Source organism: Grus americana, chromosome 7 (genome assembly GCF_028858705.1).
Source record: "Grus americana isolate bGruAme1 chromosome 7, bGruAme1.mat, whole genome shotgun sequence".
Lineage (NCBI taxonomy): Eukaryota > Metazoa > Chordata > Aves > Gruiformes > Gruidae > Grus > Grus americana.
Genome location: NC_072858.1, coordinates 19,288,356 through 19,314,546, shown reverse-complemented (window position 1 = coordinate 19,314,546; position 26,191 = coordinate 19,288,356). Strand labels below are relative to the sequence as shown.

General features: G+C 37.7%; 1 protein-coding gene across 3 annotated transcripts in view; it reads right to left on the bottom strand.

Moving 5' to 3' along the window:
- Positions 1-13,546: 13,546 nt before the first annotated feature.
- The window catches only part of HTR7 (5-hydroxytryptamine receptor 7), a 37,188-nt gene continuing 24,543 nt past the window's right edge, over positions 13,547-26,191 (bottom strand). The window contains exons 2-3 of one of the 3 annotated variants that reach the window (XM_054831902.1): positions 23,483-24,229; positions 13,547-14,757 (exon numbers count right to left, since the gene is read on the bottom strand). In XM_054831902.1, the coding sequence (XP_054687877.1) occupies positions 14,721-14,757; positions 23,483-24,229 (784 nt within the window). In that variant the 3' untranslated portion in view covers positions 13,547-14,720. Of the gene's footprint in view, positions 14,758-20,473; positions 20,581-22,262; positions 24,230-26,191 lie in introns of those variants that run through there. The other 2 variants (XM_054831904.1, XM_054831903.1) reach the window with 2 other exon arrangements.

Here is a 26,191-nt window from a genome sequence, read left to right as displayed (position 1 = left end):
TTATTTATGCCTTTGAAGTAAGATCCTCAAAGAAAATATCAAACAAACAGAAGTTGTCTCAGATACAGCCGTATTAATTCTCCTCTCTTCCCTTGTTGTTGCCTAATTGGGGCTCTGTTTCATCAGACCACTTGAGCTCCACTTAGGCTTATTGATTTCAATGAGACTGACACATGATTAAATATGTGCTTATATGCTTTGCTCACTAATGAGGGAATTAAACATATGCTTAAATAGTTTACTGAAGCAGAACAATGTTCTTTGCCTGCCTTTTAAGTATGAGGGTGTGTGTATAAATATTAATTTCTGTCCGTACATAGATATACACGCATACATAAATACACACGTGCACAATACCATTTGGATGACTAGCCAGTAAGTAGAGGAATAAATCCATTACAAAATTTTCCAGACCCAAGTTGTCTCGATATTGGAGTTCTACCTCACCAGACCTTTGCAGCATGGACCTTTGCACTATGTAAGAGTGCTCCACGCCAGACGCTCTAGAGAGGACAATTTCATAAGACTTTCTCTCTCAGTCAAGCCTAACAGAAATATTGAATAAAACATAATTTCAATGTACAGTGAGTTCTGTTGTTGCCTAGATTTTATGGCAGGTGGGAGGGACTATAATAATGGTGTCAAACTTGACCATGTTTGATGTGATGATGAGATCTCATCTCATCTTGTGGTAGGTTTGTTTGATGCCCAATACCTAAAGGTATTCAGTAGTCCTGAGAAAAATGTAGGAGAGTTCCCTGGTAAGCTTGCTGTCTCCACTTTGGGAGGGGCTGCAATGTTATTTTAGTTCTCACCTCTAAATCTCCAGGTTCCTGATAATCTGCATCAATCTTCATACCTTTTATATCATTAATTTTGCCATTCCAGTTTCACCGTATGCTCCTGTTTTTCAGCCGTGTTCATCTTTTAGTGTCTGGTCTCTTTTTGGTTCAGCATGCATTTGTTTCCTTGCTTCTATCGTGAGTTATACACTTATGTGCACATTCCTTAATTTCAAGCTTCACTTGCTTTATCCCTTTGGTCAATCATACATGGTACTTGAGAGACAAGCTGTAGTGTACACATAGCCATCTTTAGGTCCCTATAGGATTCATATTCAAGGATATATTACACCTTGCAGTCTATGCTATTAACTGAATGAAGGAGGTGAATTTGATATTCAGTTTGTGCCACATTCTCTTGTTCCATTTTACTCCAGATATTGCTTATTTTTCAGTAGTCATTCAGAGTTAAGAGATCCAAAGGATATTTTTGCTCAGATTATGTCACAGCCCTGTGTACGTACAACCCCTGAGCAACTACATGCAATAACTCAGTAAAAGGAAAAAAACCCACTGCTCAGCCTAGCTGAGGAGGAGGCTGAAGCTGTCCGGGAGGAGCACTAGCCTGTGCTGCTGTGGCGGGCGAGCACACTGGCATGGCTTTACCGCGCTACTAGTATGCGCCTTGCTGTGCAAGAACATCATGTTTGAGTTTTCACTGCCCAGTGTTATCTATCGTGAACGTCTTCACAAGGAACTCATTTAATTTCACCCGGACTCTCATAAAGATAAGCTTTTCTACAAACTATTTGGTATATTTAGTGTTTGCAACCTCTATCTTTACTTGCTTTTCCTGCTCTGACCACTTCTGCACATCTAGCCCGTCAGGAGGCATTGCACTTGGGCTGATGGTGAAGTTGGAGTCTGGGGCTGTCAGCACAAAAAGCCCAAGAATATGTGCTAAGCTGAAGTGCTGAGAGCCAAAGACATGAGAGGCTCAATAGAAGGAAAGGTGAATGAGTATTTTGTTGTGTGATACTGTGCTAGAAAAGCATTTTATATAATCACAGTTTTGATGCAAGAGAGCTCTTTATGACTGTAAGAAGAAAGACTTAATTATGCTTGGAGACACAAGAGGGTTGATAATTAACCCGTAGATGTTAAATTACCTATGTTGACTGGAAATTTAAGTACCAGTTATTAATATTACTTCCTGTGTCTTTGGTAACAAATCACAAATAATTGCCCTTTATTGAAAAATCGTTTCAGAATGTGATACAAAACACAGTGGAGTTAAGAAAACAGCAAATGCATGTGTTAACAAACCAGCCCTCTCAAAAGTTGTTTTTCCAGAATGCCATTCATTCCCAAAGGGAATAATTAGCTTGTAGAAAATTCAATTTGGTGTCATCCTTCAAAGTACCTACACTGAAGATCCCGCTTTATTGCTGACATAAGTTAGAAAGCTTAAGTGCAAGGCCACGGGACCCTTCTTTTGTCCCAGTATTGTAGAAACCTCTGGAACACAGTCTTATCAGTCTATATAGCTCTATATTTTACTTTCACTAATGTTGGAGAGTACTGAGGGAGGTTTTGATTTATCTCTGAATTTTGAGTTCTACTGATGTATGTACAAATTCAGTATTTTCCGTGCTGTTATAAATGTGGGGGTTTTTGCCCCTGGGGATGCTTCATGCAGACAACTGAGTTTAGATTTAACACAGCCCTCATTTACAAACTACTCTTTCTTTTGCAATATATAATATCTGTTAATTAGATAGCATTTAGATAACATCTATTATTTAAATAATGAGGGGTTCATTTATGGTACTTGTATGGCAAAAAACTGTAAGGTAATCTGTCAGTCTCAACAGACTATGAAGAACTTTAGGACACAGTAACAGTGTCAGAACAATTCTTGAAACAAAAGAATGATTATGGAGCAAATCCTTTGACTGAAACCTGTAATATTAGGTAAGAACATTCCTTTAAAATTCATGAAATTACAATTTTATCAGTGACAGCCCATGGTATATGATTACTGCCACTTTGCGTTACAGGGGGTCAAATTATCAAGTTAACTGAAGTCTCAAACTACAAATCTGACACCACAGTGTTTTTTAACTGCCAGGCTAGCTTTTAGTAAATATGATCTTGACAAAATGTCCTGGTCTGAGTTTTCTCAGTTTAATTCACTGTAAAACCAGGAAAGTTTATTTTCCTCTTTGAATCCATGGACAAAGTGTGCAATTAATTTTTACCAGTGATTTCTGAAACACTGAAGGACAGAGGGACCAGGAAACCATTAATTGAGCTCATTAAATAAAGATCCTATTACCATAGGTTAATCAGTTTTTGAAGTGCAAAATACTTATAATCCTTTCTCCTTTGTGTTATATAACAAATCAATTGTAAAATGGTGGTTTTCTTCAAATTCATTACATTTCAGTTTCCATTCTAAAAGTTTGGTATATAACATCAGTTAAACCAGCTTTAATCTGTTTTAAAGATCTGTTAATCTTTAATTAGCAATGTCATTTACCTGTTACAAAACTTAAATTTTAAGATTCTGAATACATGTTTATTAAACTATATAACTTGAACATCTATATCATATCCTTTTGGTCAGTAAAGGCAAGTATCAAGTTCAAAGTAAAGGATATATTCATCTGCAAATCAGTACATGTCCATAATTTCTAATTCATGAGACTTAATTACTGCTTTAGAAAAACAGCAGAAAGTAATGCAAAGACTAAAATTAATAAAGATTTTTATTTTCTTGCTTGCTAGTTTAAATCTTAAACAATTTAAGAATTTTGGTTTAACAGTATTGCACAATCACTAAAAGTTTAACTGCCAGTTTTTAGAATAATTTTAAAAGAAGGTGAACTTCTGATAGTATAACTTTTTTGTGCTGAATCATCATCGTGGCAGATCAAAGGAAGTGTAGGAGGAGAAGCTTTTTTGTAGTTTAGTTATTTGTGACCTTTTATAGCCAGCATAAACTAGAGCTTACTAATGACTGCTAACATGGTGTACTGGATATAGGGATGCAGAGAGTTTGCACACAGACTCAAGTATGCAAGCCATAGCATATTTTATCAATCATTGGCCCGTCATCTCAAGCTACGTATGTGCTGAGAAAATCCATAATAAAAAAAAAAAAGTGTGCTCTGGTTATCTCTTCCTATGAGAGGGAGAAAATGAATCCTACATCTTCTAGTAAGCACTGACCAGAACAAGTTTGCTTCATGGATCCTCTTGGTTTCAAATTAGCCAGCCAGCAGACGTATTTGTATGGCACCAGTAAAAGATGCAGCTGTTTCCATTATAATCCACAAGGAGTTGATGTGCTCCAGTTTCTTTCAAAGCTTTTACTAGCCAAGAAGTAAAATTCTGTACAACAAATCAAAAAGATTGAAATATTTATCAAATGTTGGTTGGAGGACAGAGATACCCCTATGAGTTTTTATCCCAAGTAATCTCAGGACCATTTTCTCAAATAAAGGCTTACTCTTTCTCTCTGTTTTATCAGAACTAGTCAGCCTTCTCTACTACTTTGTTCACTAAACCACAGTTTAGGCTGTACAGACTGTAACTTGCAGATAAGAGTTTGAAGTCTAAATGGAAAAAGGTACGTCTGTGTGACTTGCAGTTTATGGAACGATAGCAGATGAAGAGAAATAGGCTTTTGGGAGCTCATTGAGATTATTTTTCTTCCAGGTATGCATTTTGCAACCTGCTGTGCTGTTTAACCAGCTAATTAGGTAGGACAATTCATGGAAATTGAGAAAAAGTCGATCTATTTACAGCCTCTTCTGTGTGATAATTTAACAAAGTAAACAATGTTCTTTCATCCTCTCAATTATCTGGGACAGTTCTAAAAGGAGCTTTTTAAAGGCTATAGTGTTCTGTTGTGGCAACAGAATACTTTTTGAATAACATTTTTAAACTTGCTTTGGTATAAAAGCTTTTATGCTTAACAGTCTGAAGATCTTCAGAAAAGTCATATTGGAGCAGAAGAATAAGAGGCCACACGTTGTAAAATTCCTGTCAATTCTCAAGTTCTCAGTATTATATTTTGATATTTTTTGAGCTGTTACCTAGGCTTATCCTGCGAAATCCAAGCTCACACTATGTAAAATATTAATATATGATATGCAGCAGGTACTTCCTTAGCTTCAGTTATGCTATGTGAAAATATTTTTGCCATCTAAACTTCTGTAGATAGCTGGGAATTGAGGATAAATTTACTAGGACAAATCCAAATAACAGAGCTTGCCCAATTTCTGTTGTGAGTTCCAAATGCTGAGTGTTAGGACACAGAACAGTCTCCATAAGGCCTCCCTGACACAAGTAATATCACATCAGTATTAAAGTCTTGGCTGAATAAGTGCCTCTGGTCTGAAGCCCTCCCTGTAAGTTGTATTTTTCAGGTTGTGCTTGGTGCATATTTATAGCACCTGCTTAGTTTTTCATTGATGGGCAAAATATCAGTGCTTTCTTATTAAAGTTGTGTGAAGTTTCAGCCATCACTTAGATGTGACGGACTTTCACTTTTACATTTTGAGGATATATTTGTAAATCGGAGCACAGATTTATGTTGTACTAAACAGAGTATGCTCATAATGTCTCGGCCCTCTCTAAACTGGGCTTCCTCTCTGGGCTCCCTCTTTGGATTTATCTGGCCTGCCTTCCTCCTTGCTAGACCTTGCTACAGTGACTTCTCTTCCCACTCTGCCTTTTTTTAGCGGGAAATTAGCTGTTCTGCATTTTCATGAAGCGTATAAGATGGAGAGATCCTAGTTTTGCTGAGGATAAATTGAACTAATAATCTTAAGAAAGATCATCTTTAAAATAAATGCATGGTTACTTTTTCATGTCAAATGCCAACTGCTGATCAAGGTCTAAGACACAGTGATTGAATTGCCATGTTACAGAAAATCTCCCAGCTTACAGGCTCTGGCTTTATAGTGGCAAGACCAGATTGTGTATTTGGGTTGGTCTGGAAAAGAGGGCCTTGGGGGTGCAAGGAGAAGTTAGAAGTAAAGCGTAGCAATAAATTTAGATAAGCGGTTGCCATATAGTAGACTTATAGGAAACATCAGTATTTTATAGGGTTAGAAAATAGCCTTGCAAAAACACATTGAGAAACGTTGTGAAGACATGACCTGTTAAGACAGTCAGTTTTCTGAGTGGAGTGTATGCATCCACGTAGGATGAAATTATATGAGGAAAGGTATTTTTTTATCATCTGTTGGCATGTTCTGAGATGAAGAGTAATGTGTGTAGCAACAAATAGCTGCTGATTATCTCAGTATGATTTTGAATAAATAAATTTTCTAAGTTTTTAAGTGAATAATCCATAATGGATCAAAACTTTTGTATCCAGTGGGTACTTTATACAAAGACCTAGTGGACATATAGCATTAAAGCCTTTGAAAAGTAAAATATGAAATAGTAATTCAAGTAGCAAGATGAACATAGAATTAAAGGTTTTACATAAGCGAATTATACATATTGGTTGATTTTGGTTTTCATCTTACAGAAGTTGACTATCTATATGTAAATTACCGGTAACACTGGGGATTATTCTTATTTACCGTAACTCCAAAATGCATCATAACAGAGGAATTACTACTGTTGCTAATAGAAACATGTCTTCAAATAAACAAAAATGAAAGGTTGCAAATGAAGGTTTAAGTCGTGCTCTGGTACGCTATATTAATGAATATAATCATTCACTGTAAAATAACATTTTTTCCCTATGCTAGGTGCACAGTGGCTCTACAGACTTAATACTTTTCACTACATCTTAGCTGATCCTCAGAGAGAACAGTATATGTTTTCTTTTAGTTAATTAAAGCTGGTAATATAATATCCATTACTTCATCCACATGTTTGTGCCAGCATACTTTGAAAATAATTGTATCAAATCCAATGTAGGGCTTAACTTCTTAGGTGCCTGATGCCCAAAATGAAATCCCAATGCCTACGTTAGATATATAAGATGTTTCTGTAGTGCCTGAAGAAGGGCCAGGAGCTCTGAGAGCAAAAAAAGCCTCCTTCAGCTAGGTAATACAGTAGTCTGTGTTATACTTGAAACTAATTTCTGGAACTAGGATATGCCTATTATTTTTTGCATTCATTCCTAGAGATGTGCATCTATGCCCTTTTCTTACAAAGTTCAGTGGTGCGCTCTGTTTTTGTTGAAAGGACAATTATATTGTGGACATTTTATAGAAAAAAGTGTTTCTAATACTATGAGGCTTTGGGCAACGTGGTCTAGTGGAGGGTGTCCCTGCCCACAGCAGGGGGGTTGGAACTAGATGGTCTTTAAGGTCCCTTCCAACCCAAACCATTCTATGATTCTATGATACTCGCTACGGACAGTGATCCTTACCCTAAGAGACCTGATCCTCAGCTGTCTCTCAATAAAGCACCTAATTCCAAGGTCTTCTGACTTGATGGTAGAATTGTTTCCCCTTCTGCTATTGAAGTGATGTACTTTTATGGAAAAAACACTTGAGATCTGTGGGCCAAACAATCTCTGGAGGCTTGATTCTGTAGGGCGGGATGACGAATCTCACCTGGGAAAGGGCCTTCACCAGAAGGGACAGACGCTGCTTCTGTCACTCTGAATAGCCTGCTGGCTGGAGCGCTCTGGGAGCAAGGAGGTTGTGGATTTGATGTGAGCCTGGATGCCAGATTTTCCACGTGCTGAGGAAGCGCTCTGACCGTTTTATAACAAACATAGATACTACCACTGTCACAACCATCTCTAAAAGGAAGCGACCAGATCCGCGACCTGTCGTAGAGCTCTGGGTTTGGTGGGTGCACAGCCCATGTTCTCAGTCTGTGCTTGTTGGATTGACAACCTGGGCAGAGGACCTCCTGTTCGTATGGGCTGCCTCCGGCTCTGCAGTCCTTTGGCTCAGCAGCAGACCTCCGTGCCTTGCAGGAGCTTACAGTCAAACAGAGAAGTGGCTGTTTAGAGATGTCCATGCTGTGGTGGCAGCTAGGTGGGGGGGGTTTTTTGATCACAATTCTAGAAATATTTAATTCAATCCCACAAAACTTCTCCTTTAGGGTAAGTTTTTATTAGGTGTACTGTCTTCCTCTTCAAAAATTATTATTTGTTGGTCACATTGTGGCAAAATGAGCTCAGTTTCCCTTTGTTATCACACTCAAATTTGAAAGCAAGCTTCTCTGGTGTGGGACGTCTTTGTGACTTGAAACAGGCAGCAGCTTTTCTACTGTTTTTCTCTTTGCTTTCTTCTTGTCCTTGCTGCCCTTTTCAAGAAACTGATCACTCTCTGTATCTTAATCTTCATAATACGTTAGATGAGAGATAAGCTTGTAGTTAGGCGTTTTTCTCCAATGATTCATCTATAAATCATGATAATGAATAAAATAATTTTATTTAGCTGATTGCTATCCAGTTGTAAGCTGTTATTAAAATTTAGTTTTCTACCAGTAATTACTCCTCAGAAATCTTATTTTATTCAATCTGTAAATCTACTGCACCATTCATAGTGCTGTTATACCTGTGACATTGTAATAGCAAGAGTGAAAATCAAATCAACATTCTGCTGACAGAATAAGAGCAGTAAATGTCAAACTAATGAATATAGAGTGGGCATATGTAAATGGCCTAGGAGAGCAGAGAGGTTCTTGGCATTTCTCATTTTAAGCATAGATCAACCGAAGTTTCACCATGTGAAAGAAGCTTACACAGTTCATCTGCCCTGGCTGTAACTTCATCAGAAATCATTTAAGAAGGGCTTCATATTCTTGTTAAAAATTAAGTAATGGTTAATAGATGTCCAGCTTGGCAAGAATAAATTAAGAACTGGGATAGCATAAAGATTCTTTTACATTCAGTGAAATAACAGCTAGACTCAGAAAGATGGGAACCGGAAAGGTGAGGCTCTTTGGCTCTGCTCCATTCCCACCATCTACCTCCTCAGAGGGATCTGGATGAGACCTTTCATATGGGACACTTCTCCAGGAAGAGAGGGTTAGTTGTGACCTGGTGTGTCCTGGGAAAAAGTTTGGTGACCTGACTTTGGGTGTGGGTCTGTACGCCTCACTGAGCTCTCGTTCTTTGGCAGTTTGTGCCTTGGGAGGGCAGCTGTGCCCTGTGGTGCGCTCCAGAGCTGACCGGAGCAGGAGGAGGCACGTTGACGTATGCCCCATCTCTCTCGGTGCCCGCGCACCCTGCTCCCCCCGCATGGTTGCAGCAGAGGGACACCGCTGGGGAGGAAACACGCACCCAAGTCTTGTGGTACGCACCCTGGATGTACATCTGGGTTCAGGCACTGGGAAGCAACCCTAGACTGAGAACACAGGTATAACCTGCTTGTTTGGTTGCCATTTGTTCTGCAGAACTCATGTATATAATGTTTACTGTCTCAAATACTTCTTACACTGTTTTTTCTGTGATGTGATTTCCCATCATTGGTTGTATGGCTGTTTGTGTCTTTCATCTTTTCTGAATCTGGTAATTGACACCGTAAGGGATGCAGTTCACTCAGAACGACTCAAATGGTTATATGTAAAACTGATTTTTTTGTGAACAGTTTCAAAATACTCTGTCTTCTAAAAATCTTTTTATGATATGCTGAAAAAACTAATCAAATGATCATATGTGGCTGTCTCATTTGTTGATTTATTTTGGTTCAGCTGGAAATCATCTCTGCTTAGCTGAGTAAATACCCAACTTTAGATACACGGTATTTTTAACAAAAGAATTCAGATAGGTAGTCAACTATAGGAGACGATGTTGCCTAAAGAAATAAGCATTGATACAACAAATGAAAAAGGAAAAAAACATTTTAAAAAACAAAACATATTATAAAATGTCTGAATATATAGTTTTCTGCGGATGTCCCAAGAGAGATGCCCTCTGTGCATTGAATAGGTCATCAGAAGCATAATATAGATGTCAAGTATGTACTCTAAAGGTCTGGTTTATCCGAAGCATGTTTGGGTTGAGAGGTTGCAGGTCAGTGTTTCCTAACCTGAACTGTCTCTGTCAGTAAAAACTCTGAAAGCAGTCTGCAAATTATTGGAAAAAATGTTTGAAAGAAAAAACCAAAACTATTTAGTATTCATATATGCATTCCTGTGAGGAAACAAATAAAGTGGTTGTGAATGAAAGGAAGATACAAATATTTAAAATTATTTGTTTAGAAATGAAAATAATTATGACTACATTAGCCAAGGTCTTTGGATTTTTTAAAATAAATGTTAGGTCATCCATTTCTAATAAACAAGACTAATGGCAGGGGACTTCCTAGACAATATGCTGTATGACTTCTTTAAATAGACCTAGAAGCAAATCCATAACTCACTTTGTTATTCAAGAAATTGGACAAAATATTCTTTCTGGTCTGAGTAATCTTCTCTGGGCTGAAACACAACTAATGTTTTTGAGCATTTGCCCTTCCCTTAAAAGGCTTGAATGGATAAAATCAGCTTTTGCTTGCGAGAGATCAATCTCGACCTGCTCAGTAGGGCCTGAGCCAGTGTTCCTTGTAGCGGTACTTGTGCTGAGCAAACCAAACCACCCCTTCATCAGCACGGTTGTCAAAATTTTCTCTCTCTCATTCTTTCAGTTCAATGCTATCCAACAAGTGTGTAGGTACCTCTCTTTGATGCTAATTTTGATACAGTAAGGATTTTAAATGAGTCAAGCTGAAAAAAAATCAGACGTTTTTGTAGATGAGAATGTCTTCCATGAATCTAAATTAAAATGACTTAAATGGAGTCTCTATTTTCTGTAGCATTAATTCAAAGAAAGCACGACACAGGGATTAGTATTCAGTAGACTTCTTATTTTATTGTATAAAAGTAATTACTTTTTAAATACTATCCAAATTAACATTTTAATATCCCTCTGGGTTTATACATTTTAAAAGCATAATATAACTCAGTACCTAATACAGAAGAACCGTATTTCCTTTTCTACTAAATTAGTCTGCGTATAATTTGAATCATTTGCAATGCAAGTAGCAGCAATTATTTTTTGTCCAAATAAGACTCATATTACAACCAAAGATATTAAACATTTTCAGCACAGGCCACTTACAATTTGAAGAGCTTAATTTCCTTGTATTTGTATTTTTTGGTAAGCTATTTGTGGGAAATAGTTTCTTATGTTAACTGTTTATGTTTTACTAGATCTCAGGGAAAAATGTATGAGTTAAAATATACAGAGTTCCAGTTCAATCCTCTGGTGACTTTTGCATATTAAAAGTTGCAACTGACTAAAATATTATAAAAAATTCACTTTTATCTATTAAAATTATCAAGAACATCTGACTTTTCATATTATACATAGATATGGGGTTTTTTTTCTTGCTTTCACATAACATTTTCAGCAGTGCATCTTGTGATAATAAGAAAATCTTTCTTTTATCATTGTGTTTATTTTTTTGCTCAGGTCTGAAGCAAGTCAATCACTTTTTCATATGAATAAAACTAGCTAATAAAGCAAAAAATTTACACTGGAATCAAGGGAGCAGCTAGGAAAAGGCTTTAATCTTGTAAAGAACAGATCGACCTGACCAAAAATAGATGATGATGGAAGGACAAGAGATCTATAATAAAGGTATAGTAGGCTGGACACCCATATATCTCAGCTGTCTGTTAACCCCTAGAATACACATGGAGAACAAGAGAGGCTGGGGCTGATTGCGAAACATCAAGGGTTTTGCAAAACTATTGGGAAATTAATTTTATTTATTAAAATTGACAAATGCTGTGATAACTACCACAAGGCAGCTCTGTGAAAATGCAAACTGCTCACTGTCACGCCCCAGAACAGGTCTGGTGACTGAGCTAGAAAGGCATCTGCTGATAGCTCCAGAGCTGTGAGTCTAAGCCTTGTTCCTGGCATGATTCGCTCTGTTAGACTTCTACCTACATCCCGAAGACTTGGATTATCTCAGTGTAAGCCAGGTGCGTGTGCTGCTTTCGTACTACTGGCTACAGAAACTATGGAAAGCTCAACTCGTTACCCCAGCAGGCCATCTAATCTCTTGACTTCTTTTGATCAGCCCTACTTTTTTCTAATCCTCTAAAACATTGCATGCGTTACTTGTAGTCTTGAATACGTACTTACCCTTGAGTGACTCTTCTAGCTACTGCGTGGGTTTGTGCGTTGGTTTGAGAGGTGACAGACAGTTACAGTTGGAAAAAAATGAGCTTCATCTTGTATGACAGTGTATTGTTATTCTGTAGTTCCCGATGTTCTATGCTTGTTTACATGTCTGAAAACTCCTGGATGAAAAACTCTTTATGAAAAAATCAGGCAGAACTGCAACTTTATAGGTCCATGATGCCTCAACTTATTTTAAAATATTCTGATAATTTCTGCAAGATTCTGGGAATTTAATAGATATTAAAAGAAATAAATGTTTATTACGTAATAATATATTTGTTGCCTTTTTTCATGAGGCAGTACCATTCTGAAATGAGGGACTTATGTATACGTATGTCTATCTAGAATTGTAGATCCCTAACAGCTAAAAGCTTTCTTATTCTTTTGCCCTCCATTATATTTGTCCTAAAAAATAAATTTTCACTTAAATGTAAAACAACAGCACTAAAAAACCCCATGAATTTTCACAGAAAGGTGTCACTCATAGGGTTTGTTTATTTGGATTTTTTTAAATCATTTAATTATTCATGACATGTAATTTTTCCATTTCACTTGAAATTAACGTTTTGACACAACATCATGAACAAAGCAAAGTGACAGTCTAATTCATCTAAGTAAAATTGTTTCTTTGCCTTTGTGAAACAGACGTGAAAGTGAGAACATAAAGTTTAAAAAAGGAGTATTACCACTGTCCTTTATTTTAAGGTTTGGGTTTTTTAAAAGAAGAAACAGACTTTATCATCATCATTATTACATTTATGGACCTATTGTCTCCCTTTCTCATTAGGTCCAGTTATAATATTATTTGCCAGTGTAATTTTGACTTCAGCTGAGTTTCTCTGAATGTATTCTCATGTAATTCAATCAGAACTGGTCCATTGGCCATTGACAATAACTGTCCCATTTCCTGTTAAATACTTGAGGCTAACCAAGTAAAAAGCATTGCTGTGTCATTCCCTTTGGGAAATAAAGCAAATTATAAGACTCATTTTGTTTCAAATGCAGAGTTCACAGTGATTAGTTTTATCAGTGTATCAAGCGCGGAAAAGTCCTGCTGCCCTAGTACAATGAAAATGTGCTACTCCGCTGCTCTCTTGAGTAACTACAGGAGTTAGCTCAGGGTGATGGCGAGCAGAAGATGGGTTAGGCTCTCTGTCCTAAGTTTTTCATAGGCTTAACATGGATTGATTTGCATTCCGTATTTTCCTCTTGCTGATAAGTAATGAATTGGCCTGTGCTGGTATGCCTAGCTCCTTATTTAGATAACTATTGTGAACTTGTATATTAATTTAAACAAAGGAAATCAAAGCTATAACGGCAGGTGTAGTCAGCGGATGATTTACTAGCAGCGTTTTGGTTAAATTGCAAGTAGGAGACTTATCACAAATCATATGACTATGGAAATAAGGCAAGTGTTCATAAAGATGTAATGTTAAAGAAGATAGCCTTCAGGAATGGTATATCCCATTGCATAGCGGATTGTACAACCACGCATAGTTTAGAAACTCTGAGGGGCAATGAATATGAGAAGCTCAAAAAGAAAAAAAAAAAAGCCAGCAAACTGTTCAAAGGTATATTTAAGGAATGATCCCTTGAATCAATTTTCCCTGGGACAAATGGTCATTAACACTTGCCTATTTAATTTTTGTCAAGTCAAAGGATTTTATTTTAGGTATAAACTGAACATTGGCAGAAATAACACTTCTTAAACTATTTTTGTTCTATTTTTTTGTGCTCTGTACTTGGAGAGAGGCAAATGCTTTGACTATTCATTTTGTAGCAATAGAAAAATGGTAACTTACATGATCTATCTGGGATCCTGTATGGATTCTAGAAGGAATATTCAGAAAGACATATATAAAAAAATAACAAATGTTGTAATTCTCAGTTTAGAGTAGCTAGCCAGTAAGTCAAAAAGAAAAGCACTGTGGAAATTCTCCAACCTTCTATAGTTACTTGAGTTAGAATGAGAGAAAATGTTTTTTTTTAATAATTTGGCAGATCATGAAAATTCCATTAAACCAAACAATCATATTTGTAAATTAACTGTGGTGTAATGCATGTGCATTGTAATTCTGTCCCTTAAGTTTTGTCAGACTGTAACTGATGGCAGCTTTTTTAAAAGGTTAGGTAGAAAAAAACCCCATGTGTATGTTAACAAGTGAACAGACATTTACTTAGTACAACAGAATGTTTTTACCAAAATTGGTCTTTTATGGTTGCCTTTCTCAGTCGTGTTCCAGGTGCATAGAATCTCTTCAACACAAGCCCTGAAAGCATCCACAGAGCCACCATTTGCTTGAAAACCTCATTTTGTAGTACAACAAAATACATTCGATATCGCTGATGGTCCCTGAATGTTAATACTGATGTTACAATCCACAAGCATGGTAAACATAAATGAATGCTCTTCTACATTGTTTAATGTGGAAATCTGTACAGCACTTTATCTTGGAGTTTCAGTTGCTTTTTTTTTCCCCCACCCCATGTGCCAAACTCTTATTGCTGAAATGATTTGGCGCGCTCAGGCAGAAAACTATTTTCATTTGTATATAGCAGTACTTTTCTCCATAACAAACAAGATGTGACTACTTCCAATAGAAATGTATTTAATGTAATGTATTGAGCTCATCGAGTATTTTTAGCACGTTCCCATCAAAAGGAGATGAAGTACATTTCATAAATCTATCCAGTTCTTCAGAAGCCAATTCTTCATTTTTCTTCTTCCAGTTCTGGTTTGGCTTTTTCTGGCTGCTTTGATGCACATTTGGTCATGACTCTTTTTCCCTGGAGAAATCAGAACTTCTCCTGTTTTTAAAAAAGTGGATGAATTAGATGAGAAATGTCCTGGAGCAACTAAAAGTCCTGATGCAGATACCACTGAAATAAATAGAAATATTTCTTAAGAGGCAATTAGATCATGGCTAATGAGATAATTCTCAGAGGACACATACAAAGGAGGAAGCTAGGGAAAGCAGAGGATTGTGGTGGTTTTCAAGTTCTTTGTACTCTGCGTTGCTGTGAGAACTAAGGAAGTTCCCAGTCCATTTTACACAATTCAGTGGCAGAAGCCCAAAATGACTTCAGAAAACGTAGCTGGTTTTACTGAGAATCCCACAGCTGGTCCAGCCTCTGGTGGCAGCACAAGCCCACGCGTGTGTCACTGCTCGTGGAGACCTCACGCGTGCAAGAGAGGGAGAAAGGAGCCAGAGCAATAACGAAGATTTCTCCCTCAATTTCATAAAAATTGCCTATAGACAAATAATTGCTGAAAAGCTTTGCACAGAATGTACATCTGTGAGATTACAAGACAGGCGTTCAGGGCATCCCAGCCCAGTTCTGCCTGGCTATGGCATGCAGCAAGGTAATCTTTTGCTGCGTTGTAGCCTCCCTATTGAAATCATTGAATTATTCCCATCAGTGAATGTATTGGGAGCAGGCATTTTTACAGACAAACATGCATTCTTGCTCCTTTTGAATATTTTGTTACGTGAAAACACATCTTGGCAAAAATAGACGCAAATTAAAGGAAGGCAGGTAGGTAGGAACTTTTGAGGACTGACCAGGTAATTATAACCAAGTTCAAAACTAGATATAAAGGAAAACAAGGATTTTTTTTTTGAAATGCTATGTTTTAGCTAATTATAGGTGGTTTTAAAAGAGAGAATAAAATTCTAGACTTTATATAATTTGCCTTAGGAAATATCATTTTCTATTCATGTATTGCTTCCATTGGAGGAACAACTTTAAAGAAAATATGTGGACAAAAGAGGATGAGTTAGTTCATTATTGTGGCTAAAAGTTTGCTTTTATAAATCTTTGTAAATCTAAACCATTTTGGTGCTGATGATATTTGCTGTTTTCTAGGATGACAGGAGATTATTTTGGAAAGTGAAAACTAATTTTTTAAAAAATGGTTATTTTACAGTGTTAACTTTATCTGTCTGATTGAACATTTGATTATTTCTTTTGGAATTGCAAGTTAGACGTTCTTAGCGTGTTTTGCACAGTACTTGCTGTATTTACTGCCTTGTTTGAAGAGAGAAATGATTTAGGGATTTGCCAAAAATACTTACTGTATACAAGCTAAGACAAACTATAAGTATTCTGTAAGGAACCTATAGGACCTCTGCATGTTTGCAATCAAATATCTAAAAGATTTCAAGTTCTCTATGCTTGTTTTGGTTCCCATATTACTTTTTGAATTAGTTCTGTTATTTATTCTCTATTAAGATAAATATTTGGGCTTCTGTACTGCCTTAGCTTGGAGAGGCAAGAGATACCTTGAATGGGTCCTCAATAGCATATCAGTATACAGGAGGCGTACATCCTCCCTACAGTACACACGTGCTAAGGTAAAATTATTTTACTAGACTGCAAAGCCACAGCAACTTGCTCCATCGTTCCTTAGTGAAAATCTCCATTATTAAATACTCTAGGGAAACAGTCTCTAAAATTTTGGGTAAGTAGCTCTTACTCGGTTTGGAAACACATACCGTTGTTTGGAAACATGTACCATTAAGGTATTAATTTCTGTATTTCTGTAAAGCAGCCATAGTATTTTGTCATTGTGCTGTTTAAGTGTTCAGATTACAAAAATATAGTTTTTCCTTATTGGGTGGGGTTGTTTTGCTTTTGCAACTATTGTTGGGAAGTAAATGTTTATTTAATTTACCTAATTTTATCTCTTCCTTGCGACCATCTTCACAATGGTAGATTTGACTTATGAATCTCTGCTGGTTTATCACAGACCTGCAGAAATCCTGATTAGATTATCCAAAGATGCAAAGTTTTCTGAGACATTAGTGAGTTTATCCAGATGCATTCTGCTATATTTTTCCATACTTTAAAACAGATTCTCTAGAAGGGCTGAACAAGTATAGTACAGTGGCTTGCTTTCTCTTCTCTTCTCTCGCAGAAAGTAAAAATAAGTATATTGCAAACACAATTTTCTGGAACTAGCAAGACCACACAACTACTGAATTAATGAAATATTGTTGGTTTTGACTGAGTAGATAGAAAACTAAAAGCAAAATATTTATTCGGTCTGGTATGTTGGTTTATAAAAGTGCATTGGGCTCTTCTGGAAACTTTGATACATCTGTATGCATTTTTTTCTAAAGTAACTTGACTAGTTCTATGTGAAAGATTACAAATGACAGAAATAGTAATGTTAATCAGTAGAGTCACAAAGTTACAACTCGTCAAAATATTATCCCCTTAGACTAACCATATATGAATATCTTTAAGAAAACACAGTATCTCAGTGGAGGTTTTTGCTTGCAGCAGAGAAAGCTTAATCTGGGAATTATAAGCATCTTTCAGCTTTCAGTGACTAAAAGCCATTCTGCCCTATTGGAAATATTGCTACATGAGAAGGGGTTTGGCAACGCAGAAGGGCAGCTAAAAAAGGTGCCAGAATAGGGACCGTAGGGAATGACAGGCCTGTTTGGCAAGATGTTGAGAAAGTGGGTATAGAAAACAGTAATAATTCACTTCAAATTCATTCTGAACCCACTCTTTAGTGGCAATAATTACTCAAGAGATAAAAATCAGTAAAGATGGACATAAGTTTGTATTCCCTGCACATTGCAAAGATTGCTCTTCTAATGCAGTGCTTCTTATGTTATTTCTTTTTTACTACTATTTTTATTTGCTTGAAACCTCCTGTTAAAAAAAAAATAATAATAAAAGAAGAAATCCAGCCCTCGCCATCCCTACTTCACTCCTTTGAAATAAAGGGTGAGTGTCTTCTGTTCCAGGACATTAATAACCTTGCACTCTAAGACTGTTACCCACGTCTCTGAATTTTCTCTTCTCTCTCCCTGCATCTTCCTGAGAAGCATTGTTTTAAAGACAACAGCTGATTCTTAAGCAAACCATGAGCAGGATTTGATGACACGTTAATCTTGCACATTTTCTGAGAACATTATACTTTGAATAGTTTTTCCTGAAAGATAAGAAAAATAATATGGAAAGCTAAGTTGATAGCTAGAGGAAAGCAACAGAACAAATGGCATTGCTTCAAAACACCTTCCAGTTCTGTATCTGCAGAATCACAGCTGTCAGTGGTTCCAAAACTTACCTCAATACTGTTCTTCTAGGGATGCTGTGCTGACCTCAGTGTCTGGAGCAGGGGCTGTCTGGAAATCTATTTTCCTGCTATAAAGCAGGGGGGAGGGAGTGAATGGACTCTGTCTGCATTATTTATAGTATTAATTTGATAAATAATTCCCTTCTTTATGTCTGATTGTAGTAGATTTATTTCCCACTGTTTGAAATATCTTTCTGCAGGTGGTGCTAGCTAGTAAATCATCTGAACAGAGCATGAAAAACATGCTTTTCTTTTCATGAAACTGAAGTGTGATGCAATAGGCATACAATAATGAGATATTATAATAAATTCACACATTTTACTATTCTATTATTGCTGTTATTACCCAGTAAGGCTCTTGCTAAACAGAGGAGTTTGGTAAGCACCAATATTGTGCTTCAGCATTAAACCTACGCGCTGGTAGACTGCGGGAGCTGGGAGAAGATGTTAGGAATCAGGCTTCTACCACAGACAGGCTCCCTCAAAAAAGCAGTACCAAGTGAGCAAGGGGAGTAAAGTTTTCACAATGTGTTGATACTGCAACAAAACCGTGAGTTTTATTTGAACGAGGAGGTAAAATACCATGGGGAATGCTATATGCTGTTACTGCCTGGATCTACTGCAGATTAACTGCTACACGGGAGAGCGGTTTACAGTAGGCTAGCAGTACATTTACAAAGGTAGTTGTCAGCAGGAATGGTAGTGAAGAAATATGGTCATACGTGACACTTGAGAATCTCTGAGCAACAGTTATTGATTTGACTCTGGGTAATTAACTCAACAGAAAGAAACAGAGATGGGAGGGTGGGGGGTGGGCAGGGAAGGCTGCTAAACAAGCCAAAACAAACTCCTCACAAAACCATTCTCTCAAATTCTGTTCCAAAGGCATTGCTTAGACTGAGAAGAATTGTTCAGTCAAAGTCTATTCATCTAGAGCCCTTACTCTAAGCTGCTTTGTGCTCTGTTTATGGAGGGAAAAATGACATAAATATGGTACATCTGAGCAGGATGAGACTAGAAGGATGCAAGGGGCTTCCTGGTAAAGTGCAACCCATACATTGCCTGCTATATTACTGTCATGAGGCATGCTGTGGAAAGACTGTTTCAAGTAAAGGAGGCACATCCAGGACTCCCTCACCTGGGATCCATTCAGAGCTAGTATTACTGTTATGGACAAATTACAGATAGGTTATTGCTAACAGCACATAATGAGCTGTGAAAGGGTTATTTTTTTATGCCCCTTTCAGAGCTTTGCTCTTTGGCCTTTTTGGCCACAGATGATGTTTATCTTAGGTAAAATGTGTTTGTGATACTGAAAAGTGGGCTCAGGGAAGCATCTCTGGCTCAGCTGTGACTAAAACTCCTTTTAGGGAACTGACATACTCAATGGCTGCTCTTGAGGATCTTTACATACACTTTAGAGGTGAACAAAGAGACATATAAAGAATGTCTGACGGGCATCTCCCTGTGTTGATGTCTAGATTTCTGGCAGCGGTTCAAGATCTCAGGCTGCAGCTGAAGACTGGCTGCTTGAGCTGGATGATGAGGTCTAGATGCTGTCAGCAGCTGCACCGCTGCTTCCTGATTTCCTCAGCTCCTAGCACAGGCTATGGCAACCACTCTGAAATCACTGCCTGTGCATTTCCCAGTATCACCTTGTTTCTCCCAGTGTTTAGGCATGGTATAGCTGAGTGAGCATCCCCTGCACCAGTGTAGCCAGCTACATTTCCCCAGAAACGCCCACCAAAAAGCAAAAAAAAAAAGCCCTAACATAAAAATGCATTGTGGTGACTCCCTCCCTCCCTCCCTGAATAAGGAGTGGTAAATTCCCACTTAAGAGCTATAGAGGAAGCAAAAAGGCTAAACAGCCTCACGAGATCATGGAAAACAAACACAAGTACGAAGTGTTCATGAACTGAGCACAACCGTTCAAAAAACTTGTCAGTCCAGTAAACAGAAGCAAAATATGATCCCATTTTCCTGCCATTATCACCATCCAGAAATCTCGTAGTGGCTAGAAACCAATTTCAGAACTAGTGGCTGGTGGAAAGATGGTCTAGGACGTACAGCACTATGACTAAGCTTTCTAATTGGAAATACTGCATGTGGGTACTGTAGCTAAAAACAAATGCTGCGTTGAGTTTCCTCACACAAAAAATCCAGCTGGTGTTAGGCCAGTTCTGCACTGTAGTTAATGGGCAAACCTACTCTCTAGGATAGCTTTTCCCAGGCTTTCTTGTTTTGATGACTATGCTGCCCTGTGCGCCTGAGGACCCACTCCAACCTTTCCCGTCAAACACTCAAATGTTACACAAAGTGCCAACTACCTTCAGGAAAAACCTGAGATTGTCCGATATTTCAAGTCTTTCACGCTCTGTAGTTAATGTGGGACTTCTCACATCTCAGGCTGTGACTAAAGGATGAGATAGCCAAAACCTTCCAAACCTCCCAGGAGTGGGGTTACGGAGTTAGCTGTCACTGTCATCCACATCCCTCTGTGACTACAGTTTGTGGATTTAGCCAACATGCACTGTTACCTGAAAAGAAAGATTGGCTTAGATTTCATCGCTTTTACATCTCAACAGGTTTTACCTAAAGCCAAGATTCACTTCATGCTGCTATTAACAAAAATTTTTTATAAAATAGAGTTTTGCTAAATCCAGAGCAGTGCTGACCTGCAGAGCCCAGGTCCCCTTTAAGCAATGAGGGTAGCAACAGTCTTTTCACTGGGATTGTACAAGTATATTTTAGAAAGGTTTGTGTCTTTACTCTCAAAATCTTGGATACGTACCCTTGCTGCCTCTATATTTTTGCGTGTTTTCTCAAAAGTACCTATCCAATCACAAGTCTGAAACTTAGAACTGCTTCCATGCCTCGCTTCCCATGCCTCGCCTTTCTCTTTCTCTGTCTTCATTCAGTTAGTGTTATGCTGTCGTCTCTGTGCTCTGGCTTGCTCTGGGAGTTTTTTCATTACCATTTTTCTCACAATTGCTTCTGATTCACCTCCCTCACCTTCTCCTAGAAACACGTGGAAGGACACACAGACTGAGTGCGATCTCTTCTAGGGGTTGGTACTAGCATGTACCAGGCTGCACGTGTGATGATGTAGACTTCTCTCTCGTTCACCCATTGCGATGTTACCCCTTTGTCAGATGAGCAGTGAATCATCTAATTTAAAAAAATATTACTGCTGAAGCTAGGTATTTTGATGCAGTTCTATTTATTTATCTTTTTAAAAAGTAAGAAGTCCTGTTCTTGAACTCAAACAATTATTTCCTTACGCTTCTTATCCAAGCCACTTTCAGTTAGAATTCTGTCTGAAATCTTTCTCCTCTTCTCAACGCTGTGTTATCCATGTGCTTGGGTAATGGAACGTTCTTCTAATCTTCTCAACTTCCTTACTTTTCCCCTCCAATACAGCTCCATCCAACAACAGCTTCCACTTTGCCACATAAATGTGTTTTATTTTGGCTGTATGAAGAAACTTGGTTTTTTTCTTTTATTTTCTTTTTCCTTTCTTTCCAAACATATGCAGAGATGAAAGGTGGCTGTTTATCTCTTAAAAACTTCAAGGATTGACACAGCCCATAACAACTCTTGTTCTTGCCTGGGCTTTCATTACCTGAAACAGATGGTAGAGGAGAGGTGGAGTCCTGCAGGACGCTTTCCCTGAGGAAAGCAATTGCCTTTAGTGACAGTTGGGCAAATGGCAATTTCTGACTCATAAGACACTTCTATATTTAATTTTTAAAAATATATAAATTCTTATTTGGAGGAAACACAACTTCTCAGACTTTTCTGCAGAATAAAAATGGCTGAAACTTCTGCCCAGAATTCTGAAATCAGCTTCAGAGTTTTACAATTCCACTTGGAATCATCACAGATACATTTATCTGTATATTTTCCAATATATCCTTATATAGGAAGCCCGATATCTGAAAAGTAGATTGAGGTCTGAAAGTCTCAAGTCACTAACGTACCCTGTGCCTCATCTGGAACATGGTGTGCAGTGCAAACTTGGTCCAGAGAAAACCTCTTGTTCTTATGATTTGTTATAAGTTTATTATTATTTCATGTTATTATAGTAATATATTACATAACCTGTGCATTTTATATTAATACATTACTACTAATATATTAATATAATTAATGCATTTAATAGTTGATAAAGAAAAATATTGTTATAATATTTGACTCTGCTCCACTGAGGGAAGAGCTTTGTTACCAAAGCCAGGGAAAGCACAATCACATACTTGGATGAGCTGCAGTGGCAGAGGGAAACAACTAGAACTGGAGACAGTAAATGATCTTGATTCTTACAGAAGGCAAGGCTTTACATCATTTTAAGCAGAAGTGATGACCAACATCAGTTTGTAAGGATAAAGTCCAGATGTCTCTGAATGTTATCGAGTCCTCAGATTTTTTTTTTCCCTCACTGAGTTCAGAAAGGAAAGAAATCCCACGAAGCTAGAAACGCTTTCAAATAGACAATTAACTCTTGAAGTGGAACAAGGACTAGGCAAACATCAACAGAAACTAAGACTTGAGCATAGACAGGGTTTCCATCTAGATTAGAGAAGGGCTCAACTGATAAAGACGAGAGACTCAAAGAAAGAAAAGATGGACAAAGATCAGACCTGAAATAAACTGTAATCAGACACGTTTGTTACGTTAGCAATGTAGGCTAAGACCTTTACCTACTGTAACTGGCATAGCAGCACTGCAGCCAATTGTGCTGCATGACTGTATGCGGCAGTAGATGTTGGTCCATGTGACTTTACACAAACTCTTATATTCACATTGGAATCGTAACATATTCTTTCAGTGCCATAGTTGCTGTGCAAAAGCAACAGTAATTTCACAAAGTAGTTTATTTCCAGGCAATCAGTAAATTAATGTTTAATGGACATATGGGGGTTTTTTAATAATAAAGAGTGTTTCTAAGCAATATAAGTTGTCTCATCCAGCTTCTTCTTAAATGGTTTATTTTTATAACAACAAAGTGGAAAGCAATGAATTATACTCAAGTTTTCACCATTCTCAGGTCTTTATTATAGCAAACGATCTCCAGGATACAAGACGCATCCAACATTCAGACCTACTAAAAGTTGCTTGGGGCCAAGGGCCAAACAAATGGGTTAGGCCAACTATGCTCTTTCCTCACTAGGAACTCAAACATCCTGCACTACCATTTACCGCCCCCCCTTCGTGGTATTCCTCTTACACCCAGCTTCTTTAGATGGTGGTCTTATTTCTTGAGGCTCACTAGGACTGGTGGGCTGTACAGGAATTAACCTTGCTACCTTCCAGATTCTTGACGACTATGTTAACACTGCTCAAGAAGCCTGCTTCTTCCCATAACTCCTCTTTTGGATCTGTGGAGAAAAAGCTAATGCGATAAAACGATAAATTATTATAGTAAAGGATGAGTGACCTTACAGAACAAATTCTGGCTTTTCTGCAAGCTTCAGAGCCTCATGCATCCCTGCAGCTGACAGTTTCCGGTTGATATTCCTATATCTGCACTGCAGTAGGTTGTGGTAAGTTGTCCTCAGGTCCCGATTGAAGAAGGCATATATAAAAGGGTTAATGAGAGAGTTTGCGTAACCCAACCATAGAAATGTTCTCTCAACCCACAGCGGGATACAGCTGCATGCTGTACCGCAGATGAAGGGCCTGGCTGTTGAGAGGAGGAAGAAGGGCAGCCAGCAGACAGTGAAAGCCCCAACAATAATCCCAAGCGTGGTGGCAGCTTTCTGTTCTCTTTTAAAGATGGAAATGTTTTTCTTGTCGTGCTTTAGGAGTCGTGAAAAATTAGTACATTCTTCAGATTCCTTGTGCAGTTTTACAACTCCATTCATAGAAATCCCTTCCATTTCTTCCGGCTGGGGAAAACCAGCAAACTTGTGTTTAGCAGCACTCCTCTTAGCAGCTTTGTAAATCTGATAGTACATGAAAAGCATCACTGACATTGGAATATAAAATGCAACTGCTGTGGAGTAAATGGTGTAGCCAAAGTCTTGACTGATCAAACAAACCTTTTCATCATTTACGTTTTGGGCCCAACCGAAGAGCGGGGGTATAGTGATAGAGGCAGATAAGAGCCATACACACAGGATCATTTTGGCCATACGCTTCCCATTCTGCCTTACAGGATACGTAAGAGGTCTCGTTATTCCCAGGTACCTAGAATGACAACGTAGAGTTACTACACAGTGCAGTGGTTAACTCATAAAAGTTATTTCACGTAGTGTGCCCTAAAATAAAACATCTTTGACTAAGGTTTCCATTTGACATTTTTTAATCCTCTCTTAGCATGTATTTCAAACCTGTAAAGTTACACGTCTTTCACTTGAAAATTTATAGTGCCAATATTCTGTATAAAAGGTTTTTTATTCTAGAAGGAAATCTCCCATTGGCCACAAAGGACTGGGATTTTAATTGTGCAGTCTTCGTAGAGATAATGAATTTTTGTTATTAAGGACATTATGAAACCTAAATTTTATTTGGCTAACTTATGAAATCTTGGAGTATAGATGAATGCTCACTCCTCAAAGCCTTTTGTACTGAGCGCATGGTTAAGTTAAAGCAAGCGTGCATTCATCTTCATCCTTCTTACATATTCAACAGTTATGAAGATCCCTGCCGCTAAACTGAGATGATGAGTTGTCTTTTTTATCTTCATGTTTCAGACAGGAACAACAAACTGCAAATTATACCAAGGGTAGATTATTTTAATGCTACAATAACTCTTTTTATCATCATTTAATTAGAAAGAAATGGCATTTATTCAACATTCAAAATTTACTGAATGAAATAATAATCTACCACAGTGTCAGTTCAAGACGACCTGGGGAAAAAACACAGTTTTACCAGAAGCTAAGTTTAAGGTGGCAAATGGTAAACAGACAAGAAAAATATTTATAATATGTTAGGTTTTCATAGGGAACAGGAAGGAAGTCTGTTGACAACTTCTACATTTCCTAAGCTGTTACACCTTAAACTATGTTGGTTTTTTTCTGATTAAAAAAATATCACTACTGCCCTGTATAGCTGGACAGCAATATCCTAAGTTTGTGTTTACTCTCAACTACAGAAGATTTTTTAATTTCCTTTCTAACTATGGGAAGTTTCTCTTAGATGGAATTGGATGCTTTTTTTTACACCTCACATTTTTACCTTGAAATTTGTATTCTGCTCAACAGGAACTTACCTATAAGTTCCTGTTAACTTCTCAAATTGTCCTTTTTTTTTGGTCCCTCCAAAAGAAAGAATTTTGAGGAAAAAAAACGTGGTTCACTTTGCTACTTGTAAAAGAAATGGTTTCAAATCAGGCTTCAGAACAACATTTTGGTTTCAAGAAGTACCAGTGTTTAGTTAAACAGGGGAGGTTTTGGAGGGTTACAAACAAGAAATATAGTAATGTGATTAAAAATATTTTTTTTCAGAGCATTTTCTTCTCTCTCTATTCACCTACCAAATCAAATATGAGTATTTGCCTGACTCTGCAGAATGCTGCATTGTTGATTTTACTGCAATGCAGTAAATTATGGCCAGTGCTGCTGCTTTATACGAGAATCCAGGTATGCTACAGTTTTGGAAGGGTAAAGAAGCATCATTTCATGATCTGCTCTGATGAGTAACAACAATCTCTCTCAACAACATCATTGATTTTATATTACTGCTATGGCAAGTGTTACACAAAGGACAGGACCGGTTTATTGTGCCAAGAACAGTTATTAAAATTGGCTGGGATTAGATCAGTGTGATACATGGACCATGCTATTAAAAAAGGCTGTTTCTTGTGCACCTCGCCATCAGCGTTAGAATACAGCCATCGCACCAGCTCCGGCGGCCGCGGGCATACCGTAGAGTCCACGGTGATTTCTGTTTTACCACATCACAGCCCAAACTAATCGCGCTCCCGAGGAACTGAGAGTTTGCTGAGGCGCTCCAAGATGTAGAAGAGCAGGGTTAATGCAGTGAAGTTCCAGAGTTTAACTCCTTAAGGGATACATCATCTTGCTCTAAGTAACGTAACTGCAACAAGGGTAAGTTATTAGCTGCGGCCCTTCTAGGACAACAGTGGCACACCCTTAAAATTTGGCTGAGAATAGCATGATTCAGCTACAAAACAGTTAAACACAT